This window comes from Microcebus murinus, chromosome 19 (assembly GCF_040939455.1).
Source record: "Microcebus murinus isolate Inina chromosome 19, M.murinus_Inina_mat1.0, whole genome shotgun sequence".
Lineage (NCBI taxonomy): Eukaryota > Metazoa > Chordata > Mammalia > Primates > Cheirogaleidae > Microcebus > Microcebus murinus.
The window spans coordinates 27,927,235-27,940,494 of record NC_134122.1 but is presented as its reverse complement, the minus strand read 5'-3'; the positions used below and the strand labels follow the sequence as shown (position 1 = coordinate 27,940,494).

At 39.3% G+C, this 13,260-nt stretch overlaps 1 protein-coding gene across 1 annotated transcript in view; it reads left to right on the top strand.

Annotated features, from left to right (window-relative positions):
* Positions 1 to 11,430, top strand: part of LOC105868332 (cytochrome P450 3A4-like) — a 30,105-nt gene extending 18,675 nt beyond the window's left edge. The window contains exons 8-13 of the mRNA XM_075995316.1: positions 616 to 743; positions 1,759 to 1,825; positions 3,980 to 4,140; positions 5,480 to 5,706; positions 8,039 to 8,201; positions 10,486 to 11,430. Coding sequence (XP_075851431.1) covers positions 616 to 743; positions 1,759 to 1,825; positions 3,980 to 4,140; positions 5,480 to 5,706; positions 8,039 to 8,201; positions 10,486 to 10,581 — 842 coding nt within the window. The 3' untranslated portion in view covers positions 10,582 to 11,430. The remainder of the gene's footprint in view (positions 1 to 615; positions 744 to 1,758; positions 1,826 to 3,979; positions 4,141 to 5,479; positions 5,707 to 8,038; positions 8,202 to 10,485) is intronic.
* Positions 11,431 to 13,260: the final 1,830 nt, after the last annotated feature.

Here is a 13,260-nt window from a genome sequence, read left to right as displayed (position 1 = left end):
GATGTTAGATCTTTTTTTATAAATTTAGATATTTAAAGCTATACATTTTCCTCTGAGCATTGCTTTTCTCATATCTCATAAATTTGGGCATCATGTCATCATTTTGATTCAGGGCAAAACAATTTCTAATTGCCCTTTTGATTTAAACTTTGACCCTTTGGTTATTTAGAAGTGCATTATTTAATTTCCACTTACTTCTGAGTTTCAAAATTTCTTTTAGTTATTGATTTCTAGTTTCATCCCACAGTAGATGAAGGACATAGGACATATTATTTCTATCACGACTACTATTTCATGAAAAGCACAATTAATTAAAGCAGCAGACCATAGTCTTGTATAAGAACTAAGAGGTCAGGAAATTGTATGCTCTTAACTTAATCCTGCCACCCAAAATGCAGAAGAGATCATTGATCTCATAGCTATAGTGGTGGCCCCTATGTGTGGATGTGCCATTGCTCAGCCCTTTGCTAGGAAGATGAGCAAAGGACATAATGGATTGGTGCCTGGTAGAGAACCCTGAAACCTATTACTTTTCACACTTGTAGTAGAGAAAATTATAATTCCTGCAGGCAAATTTTGTGTTTTCATGATGGTTTTCTTTTTTATCCCCTATAGCACTCTTTCCATTCCTTACTCCAATTTTTGAAACATTAAATATCACTGTGTTTCCAAAAGATGTTACAAACTTTTTAATAAACTCTGTAAAAAGGATGAAAGAAAGTCGCCTCCAAGATAAACAGAAGGTAAAATCTGGTGGTAGTTACATGTAAATGTTCACTTTTTGATAATTTGGGAAATTATATTCTTATAATTAGGGGATTTAAGTGTATTTCTTTAATGGAGGATGGAAAACTTAGGTAAAGGGCAAAAGAAGAATTCATTCTCTAGGATAAAGAAGGTGGAGGACAGGAGCACATATAAGAATGAGTGGTGCTGATTGCATTCAAAATTTAATATCAGGCACAATTAGTATGTCATAGCATAAATATTGGTGAGAAAAAACTTACCCACTTCCCTTGACTTCAATGAATTGTCAGAGGATAAAGATGACTCTTTAACAATAATTTTATTGCTATTTTAATTTCCCAACATTGTATACTGGTAAGGAATCATGTCAAGTTATTTTAGACATTCTCCCATGGAAAGGCCTCTCTGGCTACCTGCTTTGTATATCATATGTTAAATATAAGCATGCTCAATGCCTGATGTAGGTCGAGGTCTTCTCTGGGCCTTGTGGCTCCAAGCTGGCTGAGCCAGCTTTGCCTCATGAGGGCTCCAGACCAGACCAAGGATGTCTGCAGGTAACACAGGTAGAACTGGGTACCGAGATGTCACTAAAGATTGTATAGAGTTCTGGGAGGGTGGAGCAATTGAAGATGCTACCAGAAAAAGACTGCAAAGGAGCTTTGAAAATGTCAGAAAATTAATCTATGTGATCATTGGATCAGGTGAGGTAGGAAAAAGAGCAGGCCACTCTTGGCCAGGACACAGTGTCCAAAATTCAGAGAAGCAAAGGATCTGGGAGGGCAAAAATCAAAAAGCAGTTGGACATGGTAGCTGGAATTCTCTCAGGGAAACTTCCTGCCCTCCAAGGCCTTAGATGGATGTTTTTGTTCACTGGTGACTCAGGCAACACCTGTCAGACTCTGGACTTCAGAGGCCCATATTGTCAGAAGAGAGGTTGAGGACAGCACTCCTAACATACTTATGACTTCACAAGTCACTTTGTGTCACTGAAATTTCTCTTTCTGCTTTCAGCACCGGGTAGATTTTCTTCAGCTGATGATCGATTCCCAGAATTCAAAGGAAACTAAGTCCCATAGAGGTAAGCACAATGAAGACTTCTGGGAATTCCTGTTGAGGAAGCTTTGAGGGAGAGGCTTGATCTGAAAATGTGGAGGAAGTTTTTCAGGAAGTGGAGAATTTCTGACACACTGCAGAATTACACACATTCAAATATTAGAAATGTTAGCTTCATGCACCTTCTAGAAGCACACAGGAATAGCCATGTTCAAAACAAGAAGGGCAACGCTGAACCGGCCTCTCATGCCTGAAGTCAGCCAGGGGTCTGTGGATCACCTACATCAGGACAAATGCAGGTTCTGTGCCTCCCCCAGATCCACTGAGTCAGAATGTCTGCCAAGAAATTTGCATCTGACATCAAATCAGGAGGCACACTGGCCCAGTAAGGCTGATTTTAACTTGCAATACTTGGTGAAAGTGTGCTTGCAAGCTCAGTCTACTGTAAAGATTTATTTTACCCTTCATAATGAGTAAGTAACCTATGGGTAAACATTTTTTTTTTTTTTTTTGTGCAGCATGAACTAGTTTATGGGTAAACATTTTAGACTATGTAATATCCTATTCCTCCTGACCTTTCACCAACTAGTTTCACCATCGATGGATCATTCTGACACAAATTATAACAGCTGTGATGGTGGCAAAAATAAGGATCATGGTCAGTTTCAAGCTTCAAAAGTTTAATAACCGTCTCCCCAAAGTCCTGAATATTAACAATTGTTCTCTAGAGCAAGGAGGGACTTGCTCCAGCACACTAGTGTACATGTGTCTATGTGTACATCTATCACCTGTCTATCCATTATCTACCTATCTATCTTCAATCTATATAACCCACTACAAATTTATGTGATGAAAGAAATAGTCTTTCATCATTTCCTATTCTACATAGTGACCAATGAACACAGGGGGCTACTGGGCACTGAATACATGGCTAGAGCCATTCAAGAAAAATTTTAACATGTATGTAATTTTAATTAATTAAAATTTAAGTTTAAACAGGTACATGTGTCTAGTGGTTATCTCACTGAACAGCAGAGCTCTAAACTTTGAGATTATACTGCAAGTTCAATTCAGTTTCATGGGGTTAATGCCAACTGCATAAAAATTTGATAGTTGAATTTACTCCCTGAAGTATCACAGAACTATCACTGTAAAATCAAAATGTGCAGACACTTCTCACACTCATTCTGTGTTGTTCTTAGTAATGAATTACATGGGTGAGGTGGGCACCCTATTTATTTCAGTAGTTTGGGTATATAAAGGGCCTAATCCAGTCCCAGTGAAACAGTCCAAACCTTGACTGTGTTCTGCTTCTCTCCAGAGATACAATTAAGGAGGAGGCCAACCTGTAATCATAAAGGATTCTGCTATTTTAGTGCCATTCTTCAGACTATTGTCAATAACCACTCTTTGAGCTTTTTGTCTCTTTCTGTAGTTTCTGTAAATCATGAGATAGTCTATGTTGAAAAACAGTATTCTAGTACTTGATGCCTCTTAAACGTAAAATCCATGCTTCTTGGGTACACATGACGTCTCAAGAAAATTTAGGTACTGATTCTGTAGGTCTAGGTGGGTCTTTAGAATTTGCATTTCTAATAAACTGCCAGATCCTGTTGATGCTGCTGGTTCATAGACCACACTTGGAATAGTAAGAGTTTACCTGTAGCCCAGTGTTGTTCCTTTAAGTTCCCCCCACCATGTATAGAAAAAGATCCTTCAATTTTCCCTGAAGCCTCACTATTGCAAATTCTCAAAAATTTTCAAGCTCTAGTGTAACTAAAATACTTTAAATTTTCCCTGGCAGAGAAGGCTATCATATATTTCCCTTACAGCTGAAGTACTTTTATAATCATCCAAGGGACACACCCATAACACTCAGTATGTTAGACAGAAATGCTCTCTGGAAATAGCCCAAGTTGTCTTGCTGGGAGGACAGCATAATGAGGAGTGGATGGGCCACGATCATATACACCTCGAGATAAACTGGGTTAATACAGTGTAGCCTTGCTCTGGCTCTATAACACAGACATCAGAATGAAAACCACTCCCAGTGGTACTCTGAGTTACTTTTGCACTTTTTTCACTAGGTATTTGGGAGCTCACTTAGATTTTTGTTCCTGTAAACTGTGATCTTCTACATTGTCTATCTTTACCTAACATATCCTTTCTTTCCTCTCAGTTCTCTCTGATCTGGAGCTCATAACCCAGTCAATTGTCTTCATTTTTGCTGGCTACGAGACCACTAGCAATGCCCTTTCCTTCATTATGTATGCACTTGCCACTCACCCTGACGTCCAGCAGAAACTGCACGAGGAGATTGATGGGACTTTGCCAAACAAGGTGGGTGGATGGTACATGGGGAGGGAGGGAGGAGGTGTAGCCTTAGCAAGAATGCCTGCTCACCTTCCTAGGAGGAGTTTCCCAAATGTGTAAGCCTTAATTTTTTCACAGACACTACTTAGGAAGGCTCTAAATAGGAAAGGAAAGGGAGAACTATAGGTAATGGACGCTGCTCCTAGAAATATAAGACCTTTGTAAAACAGTGCAGGTCCTCATGCATCTATTATCAGTTACAATAATTCATGAAAAAAAACCCAGAGAACCTTAGTGGCATCCAACAATAAACAGTTGTTGCTCACATGTCTGCATAGATAGTTTAGCAGGTCTTGTCTGGCTATTGTCTGATCATGTGTGGCCTTAGGTGCACTGGGCAGCTGGACCCATTTCTGCCAACACCTGTCTCATGCTGCTTTCATGGAGCTCGTGGTACAGAAGCCAAGTAGGAACCAGGGTATCTGGCTCCTGTGGAATCTCTTAACCTCTAAATTATTGCCATTAAATCAAGATGAAGTGCTAGTGACATATCACCCACACTCTTTTCAGATCTCTGCCCAACTGGGAATCTTTGTGGTGTGAATGACCTGGCCTCTGGGGCTGGCAGGGCTGGTCAGGCAGTGAGGTGAACACAAAGGGATCTTTTATAGAGCTGACAGTCAAGCCTTTAAGCAGCAAATAGTAGACTGTTTGAGCAAGAGGGGATGGGGCTGAATGTGGGATATCTGTCCCCTTTATAACTTTCACCAGAATTGAAATTGTATACCCTGGTAGCTTCCAATCTTAACCTTCTTTTGTCTTGTTTGGGTCAGTGATAGACTAGTTTATCCTCAAATAATTTATAGAGCTTGATATAGTATTTCTACTCACATTTTATATATGAAATCAAAATGGTAACCAGGAAGGATTTCCAACTAAAAAGCCTTATATGGAACAGGGGGATTTGCTCTTTACGTGCTCTTTTCCTTTCCTGGGTACACATGTGGCCTCGTTTTTGCAAGGTGACATCCACTTTGACATATTGTAGTGAAATGTAATATTCACACTCCTTTCTTCACATTTGTTTATGAGAGAAGAAAAAGCACTATGTGGTGATGCTCAGGATTTCAGGCCCTGCATAGGGGATGTCCCTGCAGGTCTCCCACATCTGTAACATCTCCACATGTTTCATGGGACAGAGAGCAGATAAAGCACTGGTAGTTATAAGAATGCCTTACGGATGTGAAAGTGCTTTGCCAATATGCTTCTTTTGATCCACTAACACTTCAATAATACTCAATAGACTGCAGTGGTAGTTAATTCCACATCTCAATTTATTAAAATAGGGGCTTTTTTTTGTTCCCAGACACCTGCCACCTATGACACCCTGGTACAGATGGAGTATCTTGACATGGTGGTGAATGAAACTCTCAGATTATTCCCCATTGGTGCAAGACTTGAGAGGGTCTGTAAGAAAGACGTTGAAATCAAGGGAGTGTTCATTCCCAAAGGGGTAGTCGTGATGATACCAACTTATATCCTTCACCGAGACTCAAAGTACTGGCCAGAGCCTGAAGAGTTCCGCCCTGAAAGGTACAAGGCCCCTGGGAAAGGGATCCCACCCTGAACCAGGCTGGTTCTAGCACATTCTGACATATCTTAGTGTACATAATAATCATGTGTTGTACAGTCAATTTCTTGTCAGTGTTTTTATTTGTACAATTATGTATTAAAAATTATTAATTGTAAAAGTTTATGAACCATAGATTACTAAAAGGAAACTATAGCCACACACAGTCAAAACACCATAAGATAAGACTCAGTAATTTTGTGATGTATGCCCTAAGGGACATTGTTTTATGCATATGTAACTTTTTGAACACTAGAGTGTTTTAATGTTTTATTTAGGTTTGAACTGCTTCTTACTTTATTTAAGAGTAAACTATACATTATGCACTATCCTTTTTAACTATAAATTTTTGGTATGGATTTGCCATAATTCACTTCACCCTTTTTTTATGTTACTATAGGCTCTTTAGTCCTTTCAGCTTTGCTGTGCTATTCCCTATATCTCTCTAAATTTACCAAGAACTTTAATGAATGTTTCCAAGTTACTTTTTGCTCAACAATGGTTAATGTTCCCTCAAGGGTAATTGTAAAGGTGCAGGCTGAGGACCTGAGAAGTCCTCATCTCTGTTGGTGTGAGCCACTCCATTGAGGACAGAGGAGAGCACAGGTCTTCCTGGTCCTGTCTGTGGCTGCAGTCCTGTGCTAGGTCCCTTGTGCTCTCAGTGGTCAGTGACTCTTCCAAAGCACAGTCATAGCTCTCTAGACATCTCAGACATTCCAGCAGGCTGCTCTGGGAATACAGTGCCAAGATAGGGGTTGGGAACTCTGGAATAGTTGATGCCTTTTCATTATTCTATTGGTAATCAAAGTTAAGAATACAGTTTTTAGGGCACTGGCTGGTGAGTCAGGGAGCCTGGGAGCTAGACTTTTATTGGCCCATCACTACAAGCCTGATGATGGCAGGAAGTTTGTCTTGTTGACTGTGGTGTCCCTTGGGCTAGCATGGAATCTGCACATATGTGTTGGAAGAGTAATCAGGATTGACCAAGTCCCCTATTTTCTGGAGCAGCAAAATTCTGTGTTTCTTTGAACCTGAGAAATCCAACTTCCTCTAACTGCACAAACACAAAATCAGAGATCACTTGCTGTACTCCCCTTTAATTCATTCTGTCGCCAACAGACAGTAAGTGCTTACTGAGGGTCAGGAGCTGGGGAGGATGTGAGACATCCAAATGTTAAAACAAAATCTATTATGGAGGACGTTTCACATATATGCATGTACATTCTATAGAAACAAGTCTATAGAGGACTTTTAAGTCATCTCCACATACGTACATATCACCTGACATAAGAATGATCAACATGTGTCAGCTGCCCCATCCACACAGCACCACAACCAACTCCCGAACTCCTGGTATTTTGAAGCAATCGGCTTTAGATCTTTCAGAATGCTCTAAAAATATATTGACATCTTTTAAAACACAACACTATAATGTCATTATCAGTTTACCCACAACAACATCTTTTCTTCATATAATCATATAGAAAGGAATCAATTTGAACAAAATGCATGTCTAACTTTCAAAGAATTTATAGCCTAGTAAAACAGACAAGGAAAGCTGTGATTGTATTACAAGAGAGTACCATCAAATGCCCATGTAAATTACCTGACCTAAATTATTCTATGTGGGAGAAACAGAGATGGGGGTAGATTGAGAGGTAAGGAGGAGGAAGATAAAAAGGAGGAGGTTTGGGACTAGGAGGTGGAGGAGGAGGAGGACGAGGAGTAGGAGCACTAGGGGGAGGAGAAGAAAGGGGAGGACTATGAAGACAAGCACAAACAAGAAGAAGAATACAGGGAAGAGTAGGAGGGAGCAGGAGATTTACAAAGAACAGAAAGCAGAAGAGAGGGAGGAGAAGGAAAAAGAAGAAGCCAAATTTAAATACTGCTAGATATTTGCTCCTACTCTTTTCTCAATGTACATATGACCAACATAAGTATGATTTGAGGCAGGAAACTACTTTTTCATTAATTGTTCTCATTACTTATGTGCTTTTTAGAGTGTGAGCATATCACAACCAGGAATATAATTTTAGTACTTACAGGTAAGTTTTAAAACACTACTCATCTCATCTCAACAAAATGGACAGCTCCTGTAGGATAAGGAAAATAGAAAGGATCTATAGCTTTCAATTTTCAGAGCAAAATAACCATAGCAGGATTCCCATGACTAACCCATCAGAGTATTTTGTTTACTACCCCCTGTGGGGACAGGAGGTCTAAGTCAGAAATGCTAACATATAGCTCTTGAGGTTTTTCTCTCATTGACTTTTTTATCTACTATTGTGGAGCCAGGTTCAGCAAGAAGAACAAGGACAACATAGATCCTTACATATATCTGCCCTTTGGAAATGGGCCCCGAAACTGCATTGGCATGAGGTTTGCTCTCATGAACATGAAACTTGCTCTTGTAAAAATACTCCAGAACTTCTCTTTCAAACCTTGCAAAGAAACACAGGTCAGTAAACTTTCTGTATAAATAATGTTCTATTGGGAGGTTTCTTTACTGGGAAGTCTATATTTAAAAAAGAATATGCTTGTTCATTTTTTAGTAATTTATTTTACAGGGCAAATAATGTATTTGGAGCCATCCATGATCTTTAAAGGTGCTTCAGTTCTGCAGTTCAAAACATGGCTTTATAAAGGCCAAACTCTAAAGATCATCTAAAGTCAATGCAGATTAGCATGACATAAGTATGTCCAGTCGCTATAACATAGCCGGTTAGCACTGGAAGGAAAAATACAATTTTAAAAATTAAAAAAAAATTATATCCAGTCTCTTTGACCTTCAGCAAGAGTTAAATTAAGTTTCAGATGAACTGGAAAGATAATGAAGAGTTTTGCACAATCACACAATACAGTGATTATCTCACCGTGACTTTTGAGGGGTGTTTTCCTCCACCCGAACTTACAGAAGCTCCCTCGTGACACTGCGTCTCAACCCCTGGCACCACACTGGAATTGCCAGGGAGCTTTAAAAACTCAATCTTCCTTGGGTGATCTCAGAAATTATAAAATAACTGACCAAGAATGTGGTTTTAAAAGTTCCCCCATTGGCTCTCATCTGAAGCCAAGTTGGAAAATCACTGATTTAAGGCACTTTGGCCAGATATGAAGGGTCCACAGACTAGGACCATCCCGAATGTTTGAATTCACCCTGTAGGTGCCCTCCTCCGCACTAGGTTGGCTACTTTTCAACCAGTTAATTATTCCATAAATATTCTTCCCACTATCCTACTCTTTCTGTACTCATCTTTCAAGTATTAGTTCAAACTCCAACTCCCTCCAAAGAATCTTCCCTACATAGTCTAGGGTCGACTCTCTGCTCTGTTTTTGGTTACTGCAGGATGTTAGCACCACCTAATTTTATACCTTGTCATTAATCATCCAGTTTTGTTCTCTGTATTTTCTCTGAATCTAAGAATATCTTTGCCACTCCCTTAACTGAATCACCTCATTTTATTGCTTTCATAAAATCAGAATGGTGTATTGATGAATAAAACATCCATTGTGAATTGTCAGTAAATGTTTAAGAAGTGACTTGCAGCTTATTTGGATCCCATAGATACAACTTTTAAGCTTTGTAATTTTAAAATTTAACAAATGACATTTGTGTCTGTGTGTGTCCATGTGTCTTTCTGCAAGCAAAATATGTCTATTCCATTTGGAATTAAAAATAATAAGGTATTGCAGTTATAGAAATAGTTGGGTGTTTCATCTGAAAAACTTCTAGAACACGTGTCATTTATTCATTCAGACCTAGGCACTATAAGCCTTACTTCTAGACGCATGCATTCCATGTGCAAATCCTCCCCCAGTGCAAGCTTTAAGCATGGGAGAGGAAGAGGATGGAAATAGTTCCACCTTATTTGAGGGTTTAGGGCAGCTGTGTAGCTGTCCAATAAGTGTGTACAGATAGGCAGCTCAGGTGGTATAGAAAGCTGGCTGCTGGCATGCCTAGGATGGCAATATATTCCCAGGCAAGCTCCCAGACATCTACAAGCTGGCATTTCTCAATCCTCATGACAATTTGTTTGCCCTGCAGTTAATTAAGATCAGAAGATTCCTCTGTTGTTGGCTCCCACATCATGGAAGGAGTGACTCTGAGAATTGTGCCCAAAGTATTAATCAAAACACTGTAGAACATGAGAAGTTCCCCATTTGCAATACATTTGAAAACACTGGAGTAGATATTAGGAAAAAAAAAAGCATAATACTTTCTAAAGGCAACAACCCATCATTATACTGCATGGGTTCAACTCCTGAACTGGATTGAGTGACAGTATTGATTAGAATTCAAAACTGCCAATAGGATTAAAGTGTATACTACCTGCTCAAGAGAATATTGCAAAATTCAACATATACAAAATGACCTTTATATGGCTGTTCAAAAATACTTTGCTGTAATGCCTAAGAACTTGGAATAAATTTTTAAGACTCATTGATTTTACATAAAATTTAATGTAAAAAAACTCAAGAAAAAATGCGTATGTCTCAGACTTGGCACAAAATAGGTGCTCAATAAATATTGTATTAAATGATGGTGCAAAAATGCTTTCACTATCCAATCTTCAAAAAGCTTATAGAATAAGTATATGGAATCAAAGATACATGATGCTAACAGTAGTTTTTATAAATTTGCAAAGCATTATTGTCCTTAATGTATCTTTTCTGCTTTGTATCTACCTTTTCTTCATTTGCTTCATTTATTGCTTCTCAATATGCTTACTTAACTGTTGCAGATCCCCGTGAAATTAAGCACAAAGAGATTTCTTCAACCAGAAAACCCTATTGTTCTAAAGGTTGAGTCAAGAGATGGGACCACGACTGGAGCCTGACTTTCCCTAAGGACTTCTGCTTTGTTCTTCTAGAAACATCTAAGAACAACAGAGATCCCAATTTACACTGTAAATAAAATGCAGAAATGAAAAGAGCTTAACCTCGGGCACTTGATGAACGACTAGGAATTCTGTCCATTCATCGTGGTCTCTAAGTGTCTATTGAAGAGTGTATGTTGTGTGATATAAAGGAAGTGACTAAACCAAAGCCACATATATGAATTCCAATTCTCTGGTCTCATAGAACAATCACCAACAACCCACAGTAATTACCATTGACTTCCCCATATCTCTAATAAGAAAATAAACATTTCTTAACAATTTTATCAAGAAATGTTTGATAAAAGTAAGAAATATTATGGTGGCTATAATCATGGCATTTGTACCACCTGTTCTATTTGTAATATACTATAATAAGTATTATACTGAGAAAACCAATGAACATTTCTTTACAAAATTGTTATCTAATGCCTTCATGCACATTAAAGAAGAATCTATAGGACTGAATGATTGAGAACCAGCAACTAAGAATTTTTTGTCATCATAACCACTGGTTCAGTGGGCCTATTTCAAAACTCCAATTTGATTATTAACATAGGTGAGAATTAAGCCATTGTGACTTTGCCCATTACTTAGAATGTATATTCCTGGTTTAATTTTACCATTCAAATTGCAAATTTTTGTAATACTCGCAGGAGGAATTTATTATTATACTATTAGTTGTGATTTAATATCTTAATCCCATCTCCCTTGATGTTTCTGGAAGGCAGGAAGCATGTTTTCTTATATCTCTTATAGTCCATCTTCCACTTTCAAATTGTCTAAGCACAATAAACACTGAATAAGAAATTGTCAGTTTGAAGTGTTTTCCTTTGTAAGTTACCTGCTGCTCTCACCTGCTTTTGAGGCTCGTAGGTTTGCTCTTTTGTGTTTACTTTGGCCAGTCTAAGAGCTATGTTTTGTGGTGATTTCCTCTTCATAATGAATCCCCCCAGGAGATTCTTGAACCTGGATATCTAAATGTCTAGCAAGGCCAGCAAAATTTTCCTCAATTATTTCCTCAATTAGGTTTTCCAATGCTTGTGTATTTTCTTCTTCACCCTCAGGAGATGCTTATGATTCACATCTTAGGCCTGTTTACATACCCCCATATTTCTTGTAGGTTTTGGTTGTTCCTCTTGTTTCCCAGTTCTTTTTAATGGATTGACTTTTTTAACTCAAAGGTGTTGTTTTCAAGCTCTGAGATTCTTTAATCTGCCTGATCTAGCATTTTCTTAAGGTTTTCCACTGTGCTTTGCATTTGCTTGAATGAATTTTTCTATTCATGAAGTTCTGTTGGATTATTTTAAATAATTTGATTTCCTTAACAAATTTTTTTTTATTCCCACATTGTTCCTGTGGTTTCCTTGTGTAGGGTTTCTATTTTCTCTTGTACTTCATTATACTTCCTTATAATCCATATTAAAAAGTCTTCATCTTCATTTCAATCTTTTGATTTTGTATGGTATTCATTGGTAGGGAGTAATTGTGATCTTTTGGGGCTGTCCTTTTGCTCTGATTTTTCATGTTTCCAGAATCCTTTTGCTAGTTCCTTCTCATATGGCTTCTCAGTCAAGACCTGGGGGTGCTAGGCCTGGCTCAAGGGCCCACTTCTGGTTCCCCAGGATTGATCCCTGAGTGTTCCAGGAAGAGGAGTGCTGGTCCAATTGTCTATGGGGTGTTCTAGCAGGTTTGATGTACCAATGTGGTTACCTCTGACCTGCTATCTTCACCTCTTCCCAACAGTGTGTAGTGAGTTAGATCCCATAGTTTACTCTTTGTGATAGTGGGTAGTACTTGTGGGTGTAATTCAGCCACACCCTCTTTGCTTGAGTTGGGAGATGTCCTGATGGGTTATATCACTGTGCTCCCTGGCATTTGTTGATGATGTGATAGAGCCAGCTCTGAGATGTTCTTTTGTGTCTGCAGTAGAATTTGGTCTCCCAGGTGGAGTACTTAAGTGCTCCAGGCATTAAGAGGGACCCTGTAGCTCTGAGGGGCATTCTTTGTTTCCTCCATCTCCAAGGAGCTGGGAGAAGAAAGGCAGTCTATGGCTACATAGTGTGAGCCTGAAACCCTTTGCTAAGCCTCAGCAGGGTTTAGATGTTGCTTTTCTAGCCACTAGGGGGAGGCACTGGTAGGAGGGTCAGGACAAGCTCTCCAAACCAGGAGAGCTGTTCACAGGGGAGGGGGCTAAATGCTTGTATGCTAAGGCCAGGGCTGGGTTTGTTCCACCATTATCAGTAGCACAATCTTTCTGTGGGGAGGGGTAGGTGCTCACCCAAATGGCCACTTCTTGGACATGCACACACACCCTGTACTATTGAGTCAGTATATGCTATAAAGGACATGCAAATTGACCTCCCTGTCAGTAGGTGGAGCTTGCTAGAAGGAACAAGCTGCAATGATATTTATGGGTCCTGTGACTGGCTCTAGTCAGTCCCTTAGGAGAAGCAGTTGAAATCTTTAGGTGGTGCTTGACCTAGAACTTGCAGGTGAGTCCTTATTCTTTATCACAGTAGGAGGAGGTTGGGGAATGTCGCTGGATGGGGCTAGCTTGGGTGAGCCTGCCTTCAGGCTTCACAAAAGCTTCCAAGGTAGCTGTTTTGGTAGGGTTCAATGATCTGCTCCCAGCCTCTG